The sequence below is a fragment of the Malania oleifera genome, chromosome 8 (genome assembly GCF_029873635.1).
Source record: "Malania oleifera isolate guangnan ecotype guangnan chromosome 8, ASM2987363v1, whole genome shotgun sequence".
Lineage (NCBI taxonomy): Eukaryota > Viridiplantae > Streptophyta > Magnoliopsida > Santalales > Ximeniaceae > Malania > Malania oleifera.
This window is the reverse complement of record NC_080424.1, coordinates 47,863,885-47,888,295: the sequence shown is the minus strand read 5'-3', so window position 1 is coordinate 47,888,295 and position 24,411 is coordinate 47,863,885. Positions and strand designations below refer to the sequence as shown.

Below are 24,411 nucleotides of genomic sequence, written 5' to 3'. Positions count from 1 at the left end.
CTTTGCCTATATAAGGACATGTTTTACAATAAAAATGGATAAAAAAAAGATAATTAGCAACATCTAATTCCTGAAGAACCAGACGACTGAATTTCTATAGTTCCAAATTTCTTTAATCTTTTATATATTTTGCTTTTTATTTCATTTACAACACGTTATCAACACAGTCGATATGGGATTGCTTTCACAACACTCCCCCTTAATCCCACATGCAGGTCATGATAATGAGCCTGAGCCTCAAATTGTAGAAGAATGTCGATATCGAAATGATTGACCAAAATGGAAAGAAGCAATACAGACTGAGTTATACTCATTAGTCAAACGTAAGGTATTTGGACCAGTAGTCCAAACAACTGAGAATGTCAAACTTGTTGGGTATAAATGGGTTTTTGTACATAAAAGAAATGAAATGAATGAAATTGTGAGATACAAGGCGCGTCTTGTAGCACAAAGTTTCTCACAAATGTTTGTTATAGATTATAATGAGACATATTCCCCTGTTATGGATGCAGTTACTTTCAGATTTCTGATTATTTTAATGGTTTCTAAAGGACTTGACATTTACCTCATGGACATAGTAACAACTTACTTATATGGCTTATTGGATAATGACATATATGTGAAAATCCCTTAAGGATTTAAAATTCCTGAAGTATATAATCCAAAACAACGACAAATATATTATGTTAAATTATAAAGATCCTTGTATGGATTGAAGCAATTTGGACAAATGTGGTATAATCGTCTAAGTGAATATTTGTTGAAAATTGGATATGAAAATAATTTTATCTGTCCTTGTGTTTTTATCAGGGAGATAAATTATGGATTTGTTATAGTCGTAGTTTATGTTGGTGACATAAACATAGTAGGAACTCCATAAGAGATCTCAACGACTGCTGACTATTCAATGAAAGAATTTGAAATGAAGGATCTTAGGAAGACAAAATTTTGTCTTGGTTTTCAAGTTGAACATTTAACAAGTGGAATTCTTATTCATCAATCATCTTATGTAGAAAAAATCTAGAAACAATTTTATATGAATAATTTTTGTCCATTAAGCTCCCTGATGGTTGTTAGTTCACTTGATGTGAAAATGGATTTTTTTCGTCCTCGAGAAGATGATGAAGAAATCTTTGGTCTTGAAGTACCCTATCTTAGTGCAATAGGAGCACTCTTGTATCTTGAAAATTACACTATACCAGATAGAGCTTTTGTAGTAAATTTGCTTGTAAGGTTTAGTTCTATACCAATTCAAAGACATTGGAATGGAGTAAAACATGTTATTCGTTATCTGCGCGGTACATCTGATATGAGATGAGTTTGTTTTACCCAAAGGGAGTAAAGTCTGTGTTGAAAGGATATGTTGATGCTAGATATCTTTCTGATTCTCGTAAAGTTCGATCACAAATAGGTTATATTTTTACATGTGATGATACAACTATCTCATGGCGATCTGTAAAGCAAACGATCACCGCTACTTCTTCAAACCATTCAGAAATATTGGCAGTTGACGAAGCAAGTCGTGAATGGATATGATTGAGAACTATAATCTAACACATTAAAGGGGCAAGTGGATTATCACTAGAGAATGACAAGCCAACAATATTGTACGAGATTGTAGAGACCTGAAGAATTATAGTAATTAAATAATAAAATAAAAGAGAGAAAATGAAATTTTCAAAATGGACTCACAGGGTCTTGTTGACGAACGCAGGGCGCTCGTCAACGAGCATCCTTTTTGGGCTCGTCGACGTGGACATGTGTCTCGTCGATGAGAACTTACCGAGAGAGCTGATTTCAGGTCTGAAACTCATTGACGAGCATTAGGTGTTCATCGATGAACCCCTTCTTGTATTCGTCAACGAGATGATGTGGCTCGTCGATGAGGCCACGTGGACAAACATTCTATATAAGGCCAAAAATCACATTTCTGCGAGGATTGCATGCAGCTCTCTCTCTCTCTCTCTCTCTCTCTCTCTCTCTCTCTCTAGAATTCGTTCCCCTCCCCTTCTCTCTATAATTTCAGTTTCCTTCTTTGTCGGTTCGATGATCGGAAGCCGTCACGCTACTCCTGAGAAGATTCTCTTCAAGTCTGCTGAGGTAGATTGTTGGTTAGGCCAATTTGGGCACCATCCCAAAACCAGGGTAAGTTGATTATTTGGGTACTTTCAGTATTACCAAGCTTATCTGAGTGTAGATTTTGTATTGTATGGGAATATACTAGTGTTTTGTGGAGTAAAACTAGGGTATTATGTTTTCAGGATTAGGATATTTTTGGGACCCTGCAGATATAGGTTGAGGACCCAAGAGGGTATATTTTCAGGAGCTCAGGTAAATTATAGTTTAGAAATGCTGGATAGGTGATTTGGGGAAAATAAAATGTGATAATTATTATGGTAAATTCAGTTGTTTGATTGGGAATTATATGGGGGTTATTTCAGGGTGTTGAAAACTATGAACGTTGTATGCGTAAGATTGTTAGATGGTATCTAGAGATAGATAGTCAAGTAAGGGGAATACATGTTATGCCAACGTTATTAGACATTTTATCAGTATATTATAGTATTTGATCAGAACATGAAAATTATACAGTTTTACAGAACATATTTATAGAGTCTTATTGAATTGTGTGGCATGCAAAATACTAGAATATTATAAAATATGTTATATAGTTTTACATAAGCATGATTATATAGCCTAAAGAGTTATGAAACATAGCTTATACAGTTTTATATACAGAGCTACGACTATACATAATTATACAGAAATACATTTTATGTGATATATAGTCTTTTACAATTATGATAACGCAGTATATTTCAGAGCATGTTTGTACAACATTTTACAGAGTGATTATGTAATGTTTTTATTACCATGATTATACAATATTTTATAGAACCATGATATACAGAAATACAGATGATACATAATATAGTGCCATGACATACAAAATACAGAATTATAGCTATAAAATTACAGAATATACAGAATATACAAATATACTGTTATTACAGCGTCATGGCTATATAGTTGATACAAATTCATGGTTATTACAGAAATACAGAATCATGGTAAAAAGGTTAGACTTATATAGAAATATTATTTTATAGTATCAGGCCCCGATGGAATACAATAGCTTACAGAGCACGGTACCGTTGCGTTACAATATAGACAGTGCAACCATACGTCTCAAATAGAGTATGGTACAACTAATTGTGCTCTCGAGTTGAGTTGTTAGCTCCCTGGCATCTGGACCAGGTGGAGTGAGTCTTTCGTGCTATAGGCATCTAAATATGCATACAATTAGGCTAGCATTGGAGGGCCAACCAGTGTTTAGCCCCACCTACGGACCGCACAACCCAATCATGAGGGGGTAAGTCATGACATACAGCCATCCAGCGGGAAAATGTACAGATATACGGTTATGTATATTACACACAGAAAGCAAAGATTATGTATTATAGATAGAAGTACTTTTGAATACATAACTTAGAAAATTGCATATTCTATATGACATAAGCATGTGCTATTATACAGATGTTTTCTTGATGTGTATTGTATACAGTATTAATTAAATGATATGTTATCAACTAACTCATGTGCCACACACTGGTGATAACATGTTTCTCCTTAACGAGAGGTGTCTCACCCCAAAATTATTAAACATTTTAGGTAATCCAGAGAGGCGAGTAAGGCTGGCTTAGAGGTCGAGGTGGTGTAGAGTCGACATAATTTTAGGGGTGAGTTTTGGGCCGGTCTGTGAAGTTTATAGTGTTTTTGGGACTTTTTGGAAAATGTTATGTATATGTGTGTATGTGTACAACTAGGTATATAGTACTCTGATATTGTATTTTGGAATATGTTAGATATGTATGTACTTTTGCTGCCTAGGTGTAATATGAAATGTGTAGGATACCACGGTCCCACTTTGGGCCGTGATGATGTCAGCTATGCTCATGCAAGGTATCATAAATTATATATTAATATAGAAGGAAAAAAAATGGATGAAAATTTTAGGTCGTTACAAGGACAATGCAGCATGTATTGCACAAATCAAAGGTATGTACATAAAATGTGATAGAACTAAACATATTTCACCAAAGTTCTTTTACACTCATGAACTTCTGAATAAAGGAGATGTTGACATTTGCAAAATTCGTTAAAGTAACAACTCAGCAGATCTATTCACTAAAGCATCACTAAAGCATTGCCAACTTCAATTTTCAAAAAGCATGTATATAAGATTGGAATGCCACAACTTAAGCACATTTCTTAATTGATTGTATTTTTTAGGGGAAGTATGAATACTGTAATTTTTTTCCTTCGTTAAGGTTTTGTCTCATAGGGTTTTCCTTAGCGAAGGTTTTAATGAGACATATTCATAATGTATAGTCATCAAAGGGGAAGTGTTGTAAAACGTGTATATTATACATGTGGATGACTATCTTGAAAATAAGTTATAACTTTTGGTATACCCACATAATGTTCATTATGGAATTGACCTTCGGGATGCCAATATAATCTTTGCCTATATGAGGATATGTTTTACAACCAAAAATGGATAAAAAAAAGATAATTAGCAATATCTAATTCTTTGAATATCTAGACAGCTGAATTTTTATAACTTCAAATTTCTTTACTTTAATCTTTTCTATATTTTTCTCTTTATTTTATTTACAACATTTATCAATATTTATCAACAATGTTTAACAAATAATATAAAATTATATGTTAAATTATGAAATTATTGACAAAACTAATTATCAAAATTTATTAATTTCACTAAAAACAAATAAAAAAGTTATACTTAAATATTATTTGTATTAGGACCTATATTCTTCTCCCTCTTTTCTTTTTTGTTTTATTTTCATTCGTTTTTTTATAGATAGACCTCTAGCAGAAAAAGGGAGTCCTACTACTGACATTCTTTTAGGAATTAATTTTTGCATCTGATATAAAATTTGTCCCTTTAATGAAACTTATTTGATTATATTTTTAAATAATTGCGTCATATTGTTAAACTTGTTAATTGATCAAGGAAGTTAAGTTGATCTATTTTTTAAGTAATTTAATTAGCAATTAATCACACTAAAAATATATAAAAAAGTTATACTTAAATATTGTTCGTATTCTATATGTTTCTAATGTTTAATTATGTTTTAAAATGATATATTGTAGCAATTTTGTATTCTATAAGTTCTCCACTAATCGAGGAAGTTAGGCTGATCTGTTTTTATCGTAATTTAATTAACAATCAACCTTACTAAAGCATATAAAAAAAATTTGTACTTAAATATTTTTTGTTCTATGTGTTTTAAAGGTATTATTTAATAAAATTGTTTATTCCATATATATTCTTTTTATACATCTTTACCAATAATAAGATTATATTTACGTTCAAGTTTTATATTATAATTACATATTATTATAATTTTGTATTGTTACTATTGCTATTTATATTTATATTTTAACGGTGAAGTGCGGGTACTCTTTACACTACAATAATAATTATATTATTTATAATATAATATAATTATTTTTATTTTTATTTTATTTTATTTTTCGGTAAACGCCCTAGTTGGCTAGTCGGCCTTTTCCAGCAATGGTTTTTCGGAAGCTTGAGCAGAAAGAATGCTACGCCGCGCATTAGGTACCGCCGGCTGCGCGCGGGGTTTCCCGTCTCTGCTTTGAACTCGGTTTTTCACTTCCTGCTGTATTATTGTTCACATTTTTTGCTTCCTCCTCAGTAAGCTTATTACCGTTTTATTTATTTAGTTGTTCGTTCTCTTCTTCTTCATTTCGACGGGGGGTTGACATTTACTTACAGCTTCCTACTGTTAAAAAGAAAAATGCCGGCTAGTTGTTTTTCTTCCGTGAATGGAACGACATATCCCAAGTTTTCGAATTTATCAATCAATCTACAGTTTTAGTGGGCTATTTTTCGGCTTTGTTGAGGGAGGAAAAGAGCTGAACCCAGAATCTGTCACACAACTTGCCATCCTAGATGTTAAAGCTAATGTTTTGGTCTTATAAAGTTTAATTTCCTGTAAAATAAGCAAAGCTGTGACAAGCTTCTGAGGCACCATCCCCTTTGGGTTTTAATAAGATACTTACACTCTTGCCAAAAAAAAAAAAAAAATCCATGGGGCATGTGTATTAGCGTTTGGCCTTTTACTATGCCATTTTTGATGTTACAAGATATAAAGGCGCAGTTTCATGACCACCCTGGTTTATAGATTTAGCATTTATCATTTATTTTCTTCTCCACTTCTCTTTTAATTCTGCATCATTGTTCATACTTTCATATTGGTCCTGGCAGAATTATACATACACCATTCGATGGCGCTACGGTTTGAGGTAGGGCTTTGCATCTTAGTGGTTTTGTTGTGGTTTTTGATTATTTTTACTGTAGAATTATAATTTTACTTAAATATCAAAGTAGACAAGCTGAAGGCTTTTTGTTGGCTGAGTTCATTTTGCAACTGTGAAATCGTGTTTTCTTTCAAATTAGATATTTCCCATGGATTGAATATAGAATTAGATTGTGAATATTGCCTCTAATACTGAAAGAAAATTGAGAAAAATTCGTTCCCAATGTGTCTATGGAATGGTACATACTATGTAGGAAACATACAAAAATTCACGAGGATTGCTTGGTGCCACATTTGTGTCTTTCATCCGCTCAACCAGCTTAGGAGTCCCTCCCCCCTTCCTTTTCGATAAACTTATCCTGTTCTAAAGTAAAAGTTCAGTATAACATGTTGGTTAACAAATTTTTCAGCTTTCAAAAAGCCAGCTTTAGCCTTTTTTGGAGAACTTTTGGAAGTTAAATTTGGAGCTTTTAAAAGCTAATTTTTTTTTTCTTGACAACACAATAATTACATTTCTCAAAAATGACATGTCCATTTGGTAATCTCAAAAAATTTGTGGCACTTTGCAACTTTTTTACTAGGTGCTAGGCACTCTGGATTAAATTTTTCTTTCTAAGATAGCCTTTTTCATGAGGGCCAAACAATTTTTACAATAACATGAATCTGCTCCTTCCTCATAAGTTAAATTCACTAGACATAAGAGTGCCAAACTAAGCTTTATTTGTTCTTGGATGAGCCATCGCTATGGACCACTTCGATATATCATATATGATCGTAATTGTTTGATCAATTGTTGCTTCTTAATTTAAGAACATTTATTTATTTTTGATTTTGTACATCTTACCTTAGGTTCTAGGGAGGTTCAACCGTGCTCGTGCTGCTCAACTAACACTTCCCCATTTTGTATGCCAAACGCCTCTATTTATGCCTGTTGGTACACAAGGTTAGTGATAATTATGGTGTATTCTTTCTCTTACATCCTCTCTATGCGTGTGCATGTGCACGTGTGCATGTTTGTATACACAAGATATATGCGGATACAATTTCTTAGCAGGATCAATGGTAAGGTTGCCTGTGACTGGTTGGTATGGGTTCAAGTCCAAGGAAACTTGCATAAAAGTAGGGGTAAGGCTGAGTCCAAAGAAACAGACTCTCTGCATAAATGTAAGGGTAAGACTATGTATGTAGTGACGACCCTCACCCTATGCTCGCAAAGTGGGGAGCCTTGTGGCCTGGGGCCCTTTTTAATTCCTCAGCAAGATTGCTTGTTTTACCATTCCATGCGACATGGGAATGGAAAAATCTTTAACAATAAGTTAGAAATGTTCGTGTATATTTCATTATTTTATTATTTGTTTTCTTTTCACTTCACTCTTTTACTAAGCTGAGAGGAGACTTGGTGATGGAGAACTAGCAATGGAGGATTTTAAATGTTCATACTACATCTAGGTTTTTATATTTTAGTTTGGGAAAGTCTTGTTATTTTAGAAGTTTAGTCAATTTAGGTTTATTTTGTGTATTTAAGTACTTAGATTTATTTGTAATTTCTTGTTTTATCGGGGCCTTTATGTAAATGTGTTCTAGTTAGTAGTGCATGTAAGTTATTGTATAGTTATTGTTTTGAATCAGATTGCAGTTTCCCTCTCTGTCTCTCTCTCTCTGTGTGTGTGTGTGTCTCTCTCTCTCTCTCTCTCTCTCTCACACACACACACACACACTGTTGAGTAGCTGGAGCCAAAGACGCGGTGCCGTGTGTGAGCTGGTGCCGCGTGCAAGTTGGTGCAAGCCTCGTTGAGCTGTGTCCGTGGCTATTGATTGCCGATTTATTGTAATTCCTCCATCACCATTTAATATAATTCCTCCAGCCATTTATAAATAGAGAGAACATAGAAGAGAGGTAGATGTGTGTAGAGAAGAGAGTGAGGAAGAGTGCAGAGAAAGAGCTGCCTGAGAGTTTGAATTTTTCTCCTGGTTTCATAGTGGATTGTGGTGTGCTTTGTGGACGTAGGTTAATCTAGACTGAACCACGTAATTTTTGGTGTCTCTTATTTTTCTGGTGTGTGTTTATTGCTCACAGGTTCCTAACAATTGGTATCAGAGCCGATGGTTCGTAACTTTGGGTGAGCGACATCATAAAAAGTTGAGATGTGAAGTTAATTCTCCTGATGTGCTAACAGTTGGAGGACCAAGTGTGTGGCTGAGGCTAATAAGGATCATCTAGGTTGCGGATGGATCCGAATAGGGTCAAGACGTGAGAGGTAGGATTGGTTCGGAGGCACGTGAAATACAATCCGATGCACGTAAGGCGCCAGTGGTAAGACCCACTTGAGCAACCGTTGGAGAATTGGGCTTACTTCCAGAAGGGAGACGATTTCCATTCAAGGGGGAGCAGTTAAAACTCACAAGTGAGGGGGAGATTGTTGAGAATTCGACTTGTGAGCTTGTCCCACATTGGAAAATTAGAGTGGATGATGAGTGCTTATATATATGGTTGGGCCCTAGATTCAATAGGCTTAAGCTTTTTGGGTTAGGTTGATGTTCACTCATGTGTATCAAGCCCACCCATGTATATAAGCACCCATCATCCATTCAAATTTTCCAATGTGGGACAAGCTCACAAGTGGAATTCTCAACATACACACACAGGTTCTGTTCTTCTTCCTCCTCCTCTTTTCTCCTTCCTTCTCTTCTCTCTTATGATTCTGTCTTTCACCTCTATTCTGTTCTGTTCTTCCCACTGTTGCTGCTGCTGCTGCTTCTCTTCTTCTCCTTCTTCTATCCTTCTTATCTACTTCTTCTCCCTCTTCTTCTTCTAATTATCACTACTCTATATATATATATATATATATTCTAACATCTTTCCTATATCAAATTGGTATCAGAGCCTAATTCTATTCAGTTCCAGACTTCCTTGTTGCTGTTCTTCCATCAGATTTGAAACTCCTACAACAACCTCCATTAAGGTGCATCCAAAAACTCAAACCACATCTACCACATGACTGCATTCTCTAATAGGCTCCATTGCTGCACTAGCAAGTCAGAAGTTGCAGGAAAATCCCCGAAAACGGAAGCATTCATCAGTCTGCAAATTTTCCAGGAAATTACAGTCATGCCACTAGTTTCGAAACCCGAATTTCCACCAACCAAATCACAAGACCTCCCTTACCACCAAAATCAGACACCCCTGAAACACCACTCCTCAAAATTTCATTGCCGTACGATCACCGGAGAGGCCCCACGCTCTGGTTGAAAACTTTCCGGCCAATTCCCTCTAAATCCTCCATTTCTTGCAATTTTCTTCCTGCACAGCCACTCTCACTGGAATCCCCACCCTTTGATCTGCTTCCACCCGGAAGCTCGCTGTCGGAGAAGCCCTGACAGTGGTTCACACGCCACATGCACTGGCCATGCATGTGGGGAAGTTGCTGGACTATCCCTGTTTTGCTTAGATTCGCGAGAAATTGCTTCCAGCTTCAAGAATTTGGATTTTACCTGATTTTTTGAAGCTTTCTGAGTAAATATTGAAATATCAAGCTTGTTTTGCATTCCTAAGGTGGAACACAGCCTACTCTTGGGCTGCTGAGCAAATTTCAGAGTTTTGAAGGTCTGCCAACATCCAAATTGAGGCCTAATTGCTGTGTTTTGAGATTTTACTGCGACAAATTGGTTTTCCTCTCCGAGATTTTGATGTTGGTTTGAAGAAATTAATCTTGGATTGCTTAGTAATATTTTTGGAGGGTAAAATCAGTGTGTTATCATAGTTCTTGAAGCATTTGTGAGAAGTTGAAATGAAATATTTGAAATCTCGAAACTTCAAAGTTAGAGCAAGGTGGTTTTTGTAACATTATATGGACTTACACTACTTGGAATCTATAGAAATTGATTTAATGTTGCTTATCTATTTGGTACTTGTTCGAGTATACATCGGTCCATATTTACTCTTTGGTTTAAAAAAAATAAAAAAACAAATGATTAAATTCCGTATATTTGGTTCCTACATAGTTGGCAATTCTCAACAATTACTAGACCAATTGTGTTGTTTAAGACAACTTTATTCTAGTGTCATTGACTATTACCTTAAATTTAGAGACCTCATTTATCGGTGTGCTCTTAGTAAGGAACCTAGAATGGTAATTTTGTTCAAGAAAGGGTTGAGGGATGAAATCAAAAGGTTTATGATTATGCAAATTCACTACTCTATCTGAGGCTTACCACATGGCTTTGGAAGCTGAGAGATTTCTCCAGCCACCAACCTATAACACCACTGCCTATCTAGAAGAATTTCGTCATTCTAGATCAATTTCTCCATGGCCATGTAGCTTTCCTAGATCCTCACAATATGTTCAAGAGAAAACTCAAATTGTCGAGGATAAACATCGAATGTCGAAAGTGCCAATGCAAATTTTTGTATAATTGAGTGTCATGACTACCTAAATGATTTGCATATTACTAGTGCACAGTTTTTTGATTCTTCAGTGGACGTGACTCATGAATCTTCTCAATGGTTAGAAGGTAGTCCTAGGGAAACTGAAGATGTTCAAGAGAAAACTCAACTTGTTGAGGATATTAAAAGTGCCCATCCAAATTGTTGCATAGTAGAATATCATGACTAAATAAATGACACGCATATAACTAGTGCACAATTTTTTGATTCTTCTGTTGATGTGAGTCATGAATCTTCTCAAAATGAGGTTGTGGACTTGTCTTTAGTGACCCTAAGCACTGTTGGGGCCATTAGGCCAGAGATGGACCTTGATTTGTCATCACACATGGTTGTTGAAACTTGCAATGGACAGCAAGATGAGTTGCCAACTACTGGACAGATATGCCTGTCAATGACCTTACTCTTCAACTTCAAATTTCCATTTCTAACCCAAAGAGTGAAGAACAATTGGCTGTTATAGAGTTTGTTGAAAATTCTTCAATCATAGAACCTGTTGCTGAAAATCCTCTTGAGATTATTTCTCTTCAATCCAGTAAACTTGTGCCTCCATCCCTTTCATCTTCTCCCTCAACATTTTCCTAAACCAAATCTAGCGAAACATTGTCCATCATCTTAGAGTATAGACCGAATGCATATTTGCTTGAGCTGCCAATATATTTGGATATTAAATTGATTTATTGTTTGGAGGACTTGTTATCTCATCAGAGAACGTTGCAGCCTTCTGTGCTACATGCGGTTGGACAATCTACTACATATTCTCCAATGATTATTAACGATGCAATGCAGATGGTGTCTCTTCTTGATTTGCCTGCATGTTTGACTTTGTTCCCGCACATGGAGCTAAAGCTACTATGTCATTACAAAACTCGAGGTTGAGTTTTCTCTAACAAGGGAAGTTTGATGGAGAACCAGCAATGGAGGATTTTAGATGTTCATATTGTATCTAGGTTTTTATATTTTAGATTGGCAAAGTCTTGTTATTTTAGAAATTTAGTCAATTTAGGTTTATTTTGTGTATTTAAGTACTTTAGATTTATTTTGTAATTTCTTGTTTTATTGGGGCCATGTAAATATGTGTTCTAGTCAGTATTGGGTATAGGTGCTGGACATGTAAGTTATTGTACAATTATTGTTTTGAATCAGATTGCAGTTTCTCTCTCTCTCTCTGGTTCTGTTCTTCTTCTTCTTCTTCCAGCTCCTCTCTTCTCCTTCCTTCTCTTCTATCTTCTGATTCTGTCCCTCACCTCTATTATGTTCTACATCACTTGGTCATTTATTTTTTCCCAGTGACAGAAAGGTATTTGAAAATTGCACTATTGGCTTTCAATTCAATTGATTAATAAAATATTTTTCTGAGCATTGAGTTCCATTTTCCCACTGTTTCTGAAAAAAAAGAAAGCATCTTTTGTCTTATTTCGTATAGCTGCTTATGAATAGGATGACTAGTGCACTTCATATCATGTTTATTGGCGTGAAAAAGATAATTGGTCACATATTTTGGAAGAAGCAATTTATTACAGAGTCTGACATCTCTACTGATAAATGTAAGCTATGGCAGTTATCAATCTGCCATTTGCCCATATACTGACATCTCTACTGTTAATAAAAGTAAGCTATGGCAGTTTTCAATTTGCCATTTCCCCTATATTATTCCAAAAAATTTCATTTTCCCAAAATTATAATTAAATAAAATTTTAAATTTGGGATGATTTAGTAGACAAATCTATAGATAACTGTACCAACACCTATTTTCTTTATTTTTTACACACTCTTCCCCATGACTTCCAAAAACGGATCCTGTAACTACTGAAATCAGAAAAGCAGCTAGTTCACAATAATCATGCAAATGTGCATCCATTTGCCTGTACATACACTTGTGCATACAACATTCCCTGAAATTGATGTGTTGAACTTGGATTTTCTTGGGTTACAGGGACAATAAAAGGTTTGGCGACAGACCAGCTTGAGGAAATTGGCTGCCAAATAATACTTGGGAATACATATCATTTGGAACTTCGTCCCAGTTCTGAGTTGATTGATGAGTTGGGGGGTCTCCACAAATTTATAAACTGGCCAAGAGCACTGCTAACTGACTCTGGTGGATTTCAGATGGTTGTCTATCCCAATTTAGTATTCTGCTAGTTTTTACTTAACTTGATTTGTTGTTGTCGCTGATGCTGCTGCTGCTACTGCTGCTGTTGTTATTCCTGTTCATAATTTTTTCTTGATTTCTTCTTTTCACGTACTATTTTGCATTTAAATCAATTTGTGCGACACAGTTTTATTATAAAAACTTGCGTTCTTTGTTTATTACTTTATTCACCTTCATTACTAGCCATAATTAATGTAAGTTATTAGAATTTGAACATTTTTCTATTTTCGTTAACAATTAAGTTTTATTTTGCAAGCTGTCTAGTTTTAGCAGTCGAGGTGTCTATCCTTGTTGATTTGAACCTTCTTAGCATGTACCTGATGGTCGACTTGAAGCTAAACCAAGATAGATATTTAGTTATCTTGGTTAACCTATCAAAAGTGATAAAGTACATTCTCTTGTACTTCCTACCACAAAGTCATTAGCATATAATCACACATATAGTATTCCATGGAGGAAAAGTTTTGGCAGACACAAAAATTTGCTCAGCATAATTTGCAACATAGGAATCGTGAATTTGTTAAATAATAGTTCATTTTTTAAAATTTGTACGTTTAAGTGAAAATCATCTTTGATTTTTTATTCTAAAAAATAATTTGAACACAGTGAGGCATGGGGTTTGTAGTGTAATTACTGTTGAAACATGTGACACACCTTTTTTGTGGTTAATATCTTTTCTGATACCCTGCTTTCAAATGCATAATTTTTGAACATTTGTTTATAAGAGCTAAGGAATTTAATAGCCTTGAATTTGTCGAAGGAAATTGTCCATGATCGCATAAATTGCTGGAAAAGGATTCATGTAGCTGACCCCACCTAATGGGACTTAAGAGGCTTGGTTTTTTGTTGTTGTTGTTGTTTATAAGAGCTAATACTTTCTTGTTTAACTGCACATATCAGGACAAAACAAATGATGTTGCAGGAAAATTATGGAACTAATAGGAGTATTTTTTGTCGTCCTTGTACTCTTCTCGTCTTTAAAAAAGTTGTTCATTTATCCAATAAAATTCTTAAACTAACATAATTGTTGCCTCACTACATGGAAGTGTAATAGAGGCTCTTTGCATATCAGTGCCTTCAATTCATCTTTTGTTCAAATGACAATAATTGAATTATGTTAGGATCGGAGGAGCCTATGGGTGGGCTTGATACACATGGGTGAACACCGACTTGACTCAAAAGCTTAAGCCTATTGGGTCTTGGCCCCAACCATGTATATAAGCATCCATCATCCACTCTAATTTTTAATATGAGGAATTCTCAACAATCTCCTCCTCACTTGTAAGTTCCAACTGTTCTTCCTTGAACGGAAATCGTCTCCCTTCTGAGAGTAAGCCCAATTCTCCAATAGTTGCTCAAGTGGGCCTTACCACTGACACCTTATGTGCGTTGGATTGCATTCCACGTGCCTCCGAACCAATCCTACCTTTCACGTCTTGACCCTATTCGGATCCATTTGCAGCCTAGATGATCCTTATTGCCTCAGCCACACACTTGATCCTCCAACTGTTAGCACTTAGGAGAATTAATTTCACGTCTCGACTTTTTACGATGTTGCTCACCCAAAGTTACGAACCGTCGGCTTTGATACCACTTGTTAGGATTGGAGGAGCCCATGAGTGGGTTTGATACACATGGGTGAACACCAATTTGACCCAAAAGTTTAAGCCTATTGGGTCTTAGGTCCAGCCATGTATATAAGCACCCATCATCCATTCTAATTTTCTAATGTGGGACAAGCTCACAAGTGGAATTCTCAACAAATTATTGTCATTTATAATTGTTAAAATTTGATATACATTGTTGGTCCGCAACCTAATAGCTTAGGCTCTTAGATAAAGTGGGAGTCTAGCAATAATTTTAGATTATGGTTTACTAGGAAAGCTCTGCGGTTGAATCAAACCATGCAAGACAAGCCTTTTCACTGTTTTTAATGTTTTTATCTAAATTGTCTTAAGTAATATAATATGTAAATATGATAAAATTGCACGTCATTTCACATGGCAGGCTATCAAATTATCAAGCCATGTTCACTTTTATTTGGTCATGGTTTCTTCTTTTTGACATGGGGGTTAACTTTCTTACACCCATTTTTGTGATATTTGAAGAGCTAATTGTATTCTGAGTAACCTAGTAATTTCAAGAGCGGACAAAATTTAGATTGATTTGCATATTTTTCTTTTTTCATATCATGGTGCCTTATCCCTTGGACACCTCAACTTTCAGTCTGCCTTTATAATGCTTTTATTTGTGTTCACCATGCATCTTTAAAATTGAGATATGAACTTATGATCCACGGAGGTTAATGCATGGGTTATTTGAGTTCTGCAATATATGCATTTTCCTTGGCCTGTATAGGTAAACTTGGATGCTGCCCTCATTAATGAATTATTTTCTGTTAATAATGTTAAGAACTGCATTTTTATTCTGTATAGAGAGCATGAGGTGAATGATATTGATATTGAAATTTTAATGATACAGGCTATCAGTTCATGCTAACGAGTTTTTTGTTTTTATGTGGTCATGCATTTTTCTTCAACAAGTTTCCAAGTGTGATGTTGTATCAACTAAGCTCACAATTTTATTTTGTGTATGTTTTCAGGTGTCACTATTGCATTTAGCTGACATTACTGAAAAAGGAGTCACATTTCAGGTATCTTTTCAATTACTTTTATAAACAAAGATAACATGATGTAGTTTGTATAGCCATGATGTTTTCCTCTTGTTCAGGTAAAAAAGGTTTTTTTTTTTTTTTCCAGTTCAATAAAATGCCTCCATAGTGCATAGTGATCACTACATTCTTTGTGTTTTTCTGACTTTGAAAATGCTTTTGATCACTAAGAAGTTATTTTTAAGGCGGAAAGAAACACCTTGTCTTAGGAGTGTAATCAGTGACAAGCCCAAATTAAGAAATGTTCATGTTGATTATTTACTACATGATTTTATTTTTTTTGGGGGTAATTAGATGAATAAATTAAAGGAACCTGTTAAAAGCTTCTCCTTACTCAGTATTTTTTGAGGTAATTGTTTCAGGATTTCCAAAGTGTTCATTTTTAAAATGTTTTTCTTACCTTGTACTTCCTGCAAAATTTCCTATCTAAAATAACATATGCTTATGACTGATCAATCACTTTTTTATTTTCCTAATAGTTACATTTCTTATTTATTTATTTATTTATTTTTTGTTTTCTTTCTTTTTCTTTTAGTCATCAAGATTGAGGAAAACATTATTGTTTAGATTTTCTTCTAACAGAGGTTTTTCATTTCTTACTTCAGTCTCCAGTTGATGGAAAGCCAATGCTTCTAACACCTGAGGAATCAATTCAAATCCAAGTAGGTAGATTTATTGCGTGAGAGCACAGTTGTTTTTTTTTGTTGATTCATTTAGGGTCATTATTATTACCATTATTACTTCGAAAATTTTTATTTTACAAATTTTCTTGACTTCCTTGCATGTTTTGGTTCCATGAGTAGAAAAGATTAAAAATTTTATGTTACTGTTGTTAATCAAGTAACCATTTCTGTTTGAACATGTGGCTGTGTCGATGAAAAAACAAAACACTCATTCTAAAGCTTGCTGGATTTTTCAGCCTTATTACTTACATATCATTTTCTGGTTTTTGATTTCTGTGAAGCAATTCTCTTTAATCTCTTCAAATTTATTTAATATTAAAATTGTTTACACTATTCACCAAGTTATTGTATAAACTAAAATCTAATGCTTTAGAGCTGCGTCCTGAAAACTTTTTTAAATATAACTTGGTAGTTTAATCTTTGTGTGACCTGAGCTTTTCTGACGGAGAGGGCTCCTCATGAACTCTTCTAATTTTCACCTTTTAAGCCTTTTGGTTTTGTTAATTCTCTAAGGTCTGAACTGGGAGTTGGATTGGCCTAAAAGTGGCTTGAAGTTTGGAAGTTCACATTATACTTGTTTGAGGCAGTTGCCCTCATATATCGAAGTTGTTGAGGAAAGGAAAAGGCGGTTTTTGGGATTTCTCAAATCTTCTGTGAAAGGCTGTTGATATTCCTAGAGCTGTGAATTTTATTGTTTCATGTCTGGGTCCATGGCTGCAGCAGCTATTACTGTTGACTCCCAAACAAGCATTCTTCCATTATTGGACTTCTTTTAGAATTAGAAAATCTGTGCATCCATATGGCTCTTATTTTCATTGATCAACCTTTGTTTCTTCTTTCCTTCCAAATATTTATGGTATCTGTATTACTCTCTCTTCTATATTCTATTCTGTTCTTATTATTAAAATATGATTTCCTGTAAATGGTACCTTATTAGTCATTTAATATACTTTCCTTTCCCCCACCCCCATTTCTTATGTTTCTATTACCATAGTTGTCAAATTGAGATTCGAATTGTGAATCAAAATCCCAATTTCATGAATCGAGAATCAAATCGAATCGTATCGTAAGATTTGGTGCAAAAATTGAAAAATCGATCCCTAATGACTTCCATATATGGAAAACAAGTAAAATAGTAAAATACATTGAAATTCAACAAATATGGATCATCCATGTTGGTAATTGGAATGGCGCTTGCCTTTGAAGCAAATAGGTCTATATCCTACCATTATACATATTTTGATATAAAATAAAAGTAGCCATATATGCAAGATATACCATGATCTAACCATTCCGCCTCTATCAAGTTCCAAGTTAAGCTTATTTCTATGAAACTATAACACTTGTTAGGTGACTCAGAACCAAAGCACCAAGTCTAAGAGTTCAAGATACACTAAAAAGTAAGGTAAGGACACAAATTTTTTGTTTTTTATTGAAATTCATGCTTATGGTGTAAGTTTACATGTTTAACAATAAAAAATTCATGTGTATGCATTCTTTAAAAAACAATAAGGAGAGGAAACAAGAAAAACTTAATGAAAAATTGAACTTAATGGATTTTAAGGGAATGAATCAATGAAAAACAATAAAAAATTGAATTTCGTGGTGTTTAATAAGAAAAATCATTTTTAATGCATGGGCTTGTTCTAATAAGTAAGACAAGAAGAGAGAGCAAATTAAAAACACAAACAAAACTTACTAAAATATAGAAACTAATGAAAATCAGACCTTTAAATCCAAAGGAGTGGAGAGGGCAAAAAGCTCACCCACCTAGTTCACTTTGGTTTTCATCCCAAGACAGGTTTCCTTCTCTAACTCAGGTTTTCTTCTAATCTTATCTAATGGCAGAAATAGGAGGTGCAGAATGAGAGGGCCAACAGACTTAGTTCTTCCCTCTTGAAGGACAAAACTCATGTAAATAGCAAATGGAAGGCCAGCATGAAAAAGTAAAGGGTTTAGAAATCTTTGAGTTGGGTTATAGAGGGAGTTGAATCCAAATCTTACGATTTGATTCTATTCATTGATTCACTGCCTTCTGTATTGCATGTATGAATCAATAATTTGTGGCTACCAACTATGATCGGTTATAGCTTTTTAGCTTACTTTGTGTATTGGAGCATTGATAAATTTATGCTTCTAATTTTGGTTAATTTCTACTTTTTTTGACCAATTTTCTTCTTATATTGATTTTTTAGATGCTCTTCTATTAGAGTGTTGTCTTTGATGTTTCTGCCTAAAGGTGTCAATTGGTCCATTAATGGTTCCATATGTCTAAAGGGAAGAACCATAACAATACTGTATGGTTCCTGATTTTAAGGTGTTTTATCTTGTATGGAAGTTTATTAATCCGTATTCTAAAAAATAAAATAAAATAAAAGAACAGAAAATTAAAAAAAGGAATAAGCAAGACCAAAACTAAAGTTTAATGGTTCATTGCACACCATGTGTACTTGGTCCCCTCCCCCCTGGCCACGCCCTAATAAATTTATTTTACCTATAAAAATTATGGTTAAAATCAGCTATAAGATGAAAAATCTTTGCTTTTAAAAAATTTTGATTACTACTTCTGTCATTATGACCCAAACATGGTCCTGAAAAGATAAAAAATATGATGGGACTGGATTTTTTTTTTTTTCAAACTTGCAGATTTTAAAATTCGACACAACTGTACCATTGATTTTCATGCAAACCAATATGCACATGTTTTTGGCAGTGCTATAAAAAGGTGCAGATCAGGCCTTCCCCCAAAATGAAATGGAACCGTTTTAATTTTTCCCCTGTTGATATCTTTAAATAGGATAGTAATGGTTGCTCTGTGGGTGTTGGCTTTATATAGATTGAAACTATTTTTCTGAAGAAAAAATAAACTTCCAAAGTTTGATTATTTCCCCACTTTTCTTCATGGAATCTTATCTTGTATCAGGTTTGAATTCACTCGGCCACCATATTAACAAAATTACTACATATCATCGACAGGCTTGCATTTAAAGTACATCAATTATCAGGAGTGTTATACCTAATTTTCTAGGGCATATTTGCCTTAGACTCACTTTTGTTTTGGCCTATTAGCTGCTTGTGTTCCCAATAGTTCATTTATTTGTATGTTGCTGTTTTCTTTTGCAGAACAGAATTGGAGCAGATATCATTATGGCTCTTGATGATGTTGTGAAAACCACCATTACTGGCCCACGGGTTGAGGAGGCTATGTATCGCACTCTTCGTTGGATAGACAGATGCATTGCAGGTAAACATATCTAATTAGGGAAGGCCATACAAGTAACTTGTCCAACTAGATTCAAATTGCAGACTAAAGATTTTTGAAACTATGTTTATATGCATAAGATCAAGATTGTGCAAGTGTGCAACCAAATTACAACAACAACAACAACAACAACAAGAAGCCTTCAGTTCCACTAGGTGGGGTTGGCTACATGAATCCTTTTTTGCCAAGTCACCTGATTCAGAGCATTTTTCTCTTTTAGATTGAAGGCTCTTAAATCCTTCCTCACTACCTCATTCCATGTTATTTTAGGCCTATCCTTACCCCTTTTCATGCCAAAAACCATAACTAACTTACTCCTCACATATGCTCTACTAGGCTTGTGTTTCAAACCATCTAAGTCACCCCTCCCTTATTGTGTTTTCAACTGGTCCTATACCTAAATTATTGCGTATATGTTCGTTTCTTACATTATCTTTAATGTTAACCACTCATTCACCTTAAGATATGCATCTCAACAACTTTCATTTTTTGTACATGCTGCTTAGTTGCCCAACATTCTGAAGTCTAAACCATAAAGCATAGCTGACCTTATAGCCGTCTTATAGAGCTTTCCTTTTAAATTTAAGGGTATTCTACGATCACACAACACACATGATGCACTCCTCCATTTTACCCAACTTGTATTAATTCTATGTACTACATCTTCATAAATTTCCCCGTCACCTTGCATAATAGATCCAAGATATCTAATTCTATCAGCTCTTGATTATCCAGTTTAATCTTCTCTCAGTTGCTACTCCTTATATTACTAAAATTACATTTCATATATTTTGTCATATTTCTACTTATCCTAAACCCTTTAGATTCTAATGTGACTCTCCAAAGTTCTAGCTTAGATTCCACTCTGCTCCTACTATCATCAATCAACATGATATCATCTGCAAACAACATACACCATGGGATCTCATTTTGGGTATTCCTAGTAATTTCATTAATTACTAAAGTAAAAAAGAGAAGGACTTAAAGTATGTTGTTTTTAGAGAAGAAAATAATTCTCTTATTCCTTAATGATAAATGTATAGTCTTTGTATAATGAAAGGAAGAAAAATTCCTTTCACTATATTCAGTAACAAGATACTAATTATGTGACACCCCGATTTTCATATCATTTTTTTTATAAACAATAATCAATAAGTCAATCATTTGCCACGTCACAAACTTTGATACCATATCAACATAACCCGACCCAAAAAAGGGTACCGGGTAATCAGACTATCTCATACAAACATACCTAACACTGGAAGTCAAAATTTACATACCATCCAGAATACAGATACTAGAGAACTATCTATCCATATATACACATATCTATACACATCTCCAAAATCAACAACATACCCTAGGGGATTACACTAACACATCCCCAACACAAAACACTTACCCTGACTATTAGGGTATCGACTCCCCTCTATCTCGGAGCTCTATCTCCTGATCTATCACGGTTCTCTGAAATATTTAAATATTTGGGTGAGACACTTCTCAATAAGACGGAATAAATTATTTACAGTGTGTGACATATGAGTTTATATATATCATAATACACTCATTTTAATTATTATATCTTTTGAGAAAATATTTAGATATGTACTCATAATCATATCGTTATAAAACATAATTTTATAAGCTTTGATGCCATTTCTCATACTCATACATATACAACTAATATTTATCAGCGAAAGTACCTGAGGATAGGGGAGATTACACGCTCATACATATAACGTCCCTTTGCTCTGATATTGTTTGTAACCTTCCCCGATTAATTTGGGTGCGGCTACAATTGATACTTATCAAGACACTTACCTTACTCAGTAAGCCCTCGAGCGGAGAGTTTTATTTCGCCCTGATTATTTTTGCCATTAAATTTACACTTTTTCATTTTTCATTTTCATTGCACAATCTAGCTCATGAGTGTCCACCAGTAACAGATACACATTCTGTCTGTAACTCATGGCTGCCTTGAGGATATTCACATCGTCATGCTTCCCCCCATGATCAGGTTGTGCGGCCCGAAGGCTAGACCTAACCACGGTTGGCCTACCTGGTTAGATCAAAACAAGGAATCTGGCTGTTTGTTATACAGTTGGCCTGCCCACTCTTGGTCCGGACGCCAGGTGGCAATACTACCTTTCTCACTGGCTCAATTGACTGCTATGCCACACTTTCCACGAGACCGTGTGGTTGCACTATCACCTCACTAACAATGGTACCGTGCTCTTTATCCACCAATCATCCATCAGGGTTCTCATTTCACATTTCAGTATTGACATTTCAGTATTCTCATTTCAATATTCACATTTTAGTATTCTCATTTTAGTATGTTGGTTCATCTCATCACATCAGTAATATTCTCATCATTTTCTGTTTCATTCTCATGATATCAGTACACTTTCCATCTCATAATAGTACATATCTCATTCACGTATTTCAATATTTCTCAATAAAACATATTGATATTTCTTATTTCCTCGTTTATTATAGAAAACATTTCTATACATATATATATATATATATATATATCATATTCTATCACTTTCTAGTAAAATATACATTGATATATCACAATTCATTGTTCTCAATGAAACAATTCTGTATTCTACTTTTCATCATTTCCCATATTTCAAATCCCATATCATTACAATTCAATATATAAAACATAATTGGGTTTCCCCTTATCTTCATTTTTGCATAAAACATTTTAATATATATATTATTATGATATGAATATCAAATAAAATTGTGTGACATATGATTTATACTGGAAATGTATTTGAAACTAGGTTATGTGATTTGCACTGAAAATAATGAGACTATGATATATATATTGCCACATAATTTTATTTGATATTCATATCATAATAATCACGGGAAAAATATCATATTCTCATTTTCACATATTTACTCAACTAGTAATTTCCAAAAAAACGACTATTATAATTTATTCGCCTTACCTGCTTACTGAGAGTCCTGCTAAAATCCCTAAATCCACATCAGCGACATTCGGAATTCAAAACCCTGAAATCACATTTTCTCCAATTCAATTAACTCAACCCCAAAATTACAATTATTTTAACATTTCCTAGGTCTATACACTTCCAATACTAATTAAACTTTAAAAATAATTAATGGATATAATTCCACTATCCTTACCCTAGCCTTGGAGTGATGCCTAGGAAACCCAAATTAAAAATCCTATTAAAATGACAAGGATTGGAGCTAGGACCCCGTGGTGGTGTCCAATCGTCGATTTGGCTAAAGATTAAGAAAAAATTGAGGAGGGAGTGAGAGTTTATCTTACCACAGGAGTGGTGCCTACGACGCCCCTGATCACGCATCCACTCCAGTTAAAATGTTGGTAGCAGAGAATGGAACCCAACGGTATTTTCCGTTCTTCAATTGGCCGAGAATCGGGGAAGAAATTGAGGAGAGAGAGAGAGTGGTTGAGGAGAGAGAAAAATGAGAGAGAGAGAATTGACGGCTAGTTGGGGGGGGGGGTGCGCCTCTCTTGATATCTCAAAATCAATTCCTTCCTGATTCTTTAGGAAGGAATGTTATATGTATATATTAAATTAACATTATATATATCTATATATATATGGATATATTTATATATATATATGGATATATGTATATATATATCTTTATTCCAATTAGTTTTTTTTTTCATGAGAATACTATTCATTTTATTTGTTTAATTGATTAATAATTAATAATTAATATATTATTATTATTATTATTTTCCCTGGGTTACTACAAATTACCACAAAATTAGGAAACTAGCCAAATATATGAAACTACAAAATAGGAAACAAACTAATAGAGATATCAGTAGTTTTCCATAATCTCTTTATTCCTAAATTAACGTAGTCATTAATAATAAAATCAGAATTGCTGCAGCGGTATCCCTGAAAGGGATTGGGTATTTCCACATTCCCCCTCAAGCTAGGTGTAGATGTTAATCAAGTCAAGCTTGGTACTCAAATCTTCAAAATTCTTCCTTCGTAGAGCTTTAGTGAGGATATCTACTATTTGCTGACTCGTAGGCGTGTGTAGCAGACTAACTATTCCATTTTCTATCTTCTCCTTTATGAAGTGGCGGTCTACCTCCTCATGTTTTGTCTTGTCATGATGCACCGGATTCTTTGCAATGTTAATAGCTGATTGATTGTCGCAAAATACCTTCATTGGTTAGAAGTGATGATTCCTAGTTCCCTCATTAGTCTCTCTAGCCATATTCCCTCACAAATTCCAATTGCCATAGCTCTGAACTCTGCTTCTGCACTGCTCCGAGAAACTATTGGTTGTTTCTTCGCCATGTTACTAGGTTTCCCCACACATACGTTCAATAACTAGATGTTCAGCTTCGGTCAGTTATTGATCTGGCCCAGTCAGCATCAGTGAACACGTCAATATCTTTCCTTGTGTTTTTCCTAAAGTACAAACCGTTACTAGGTGTCATTTTAAGGTATCTTAGTATGTGGTAGACAACTTCCATATGTTCTTTAATTGGATCATTCATGAATTGATCAACACTAACTGCGAACCCAATATCAGGTATGGTGTGTGAGAGATAAATCAAGTTTCCAACAAGTCTTTGCTATCTGCCTTTGTCCGCTAGAACACTGTCTTTATTAGCTCCAAACTTAGTACTTGAGTCCATGGGTGTTTCGGCCAATTTGCACCCAAGCATTCCTGTCTCTTTAAGAAGATCTAGAACATACTTCTGTTGTGACACTGAAATTCCTTTTCTTGACCAGGCTACTTTCATTCCAAGGAAGTATTTTAGGCTCCCAAGATCCTTGGTTTCAAA

At 34.6% G+C, this 24,411-nt stretch overlaps 1 protein-coding gene across 5 annotated transcripts in view; it reads left to right on the top strand.

The window, feature by feature from the left end:
* Positions 1 to 5,547: 5,547 nt before the first annotated feature.
* The window catches only part of LOC131162473 (uncharacterized), a 43,742-nt gene continuing 24,878 nt past the window's right edge, over positions 5,548 to 24,411 (top strand). For 2 of the 5 annotated variants that reach the window (XR_009138822.1, XM_058118997.1), the window contains exons 1-7: positions 5,571 to 5,650; positions 6,320 to 6,357; positions 7,221 to 7,314; positions 12,749 to 12,927; positions 15,570 to 15,620; positions 16,244 to 16,300; positions 19,445 to 19,565. Coding sequence is in view for 4 of the 5 variants with exons in the window: in XM_058118997.1 (XP_057974980.1) it covers positions 5,632 to 5,650; positions 6,320 to 6,357; positions 7,221 to 7,314; positions 12,749 to 12,927; positions 15,570 to 15,620; positions 16,244 to 16,300; positions 19,445 to 19,565 (559 nt within the window). In the remaining variant the exon portion in view is untranslated. Of the gene's footprint in view, positions 5,747 to 6,319; positions 6,358 to 7,220; positions 7,315 to 12,748; positions 12,928 to 15,569; positions 15,621 to 16,243; positions 16,301 to 19,444; positions 19,566 to 24,411 lie in introns of all 5 variants that reach the window. The other 3 variants (XM_058118995.1, XM_058118996.1, XM_058118998.1) reach the window with 3 other exon arrangements.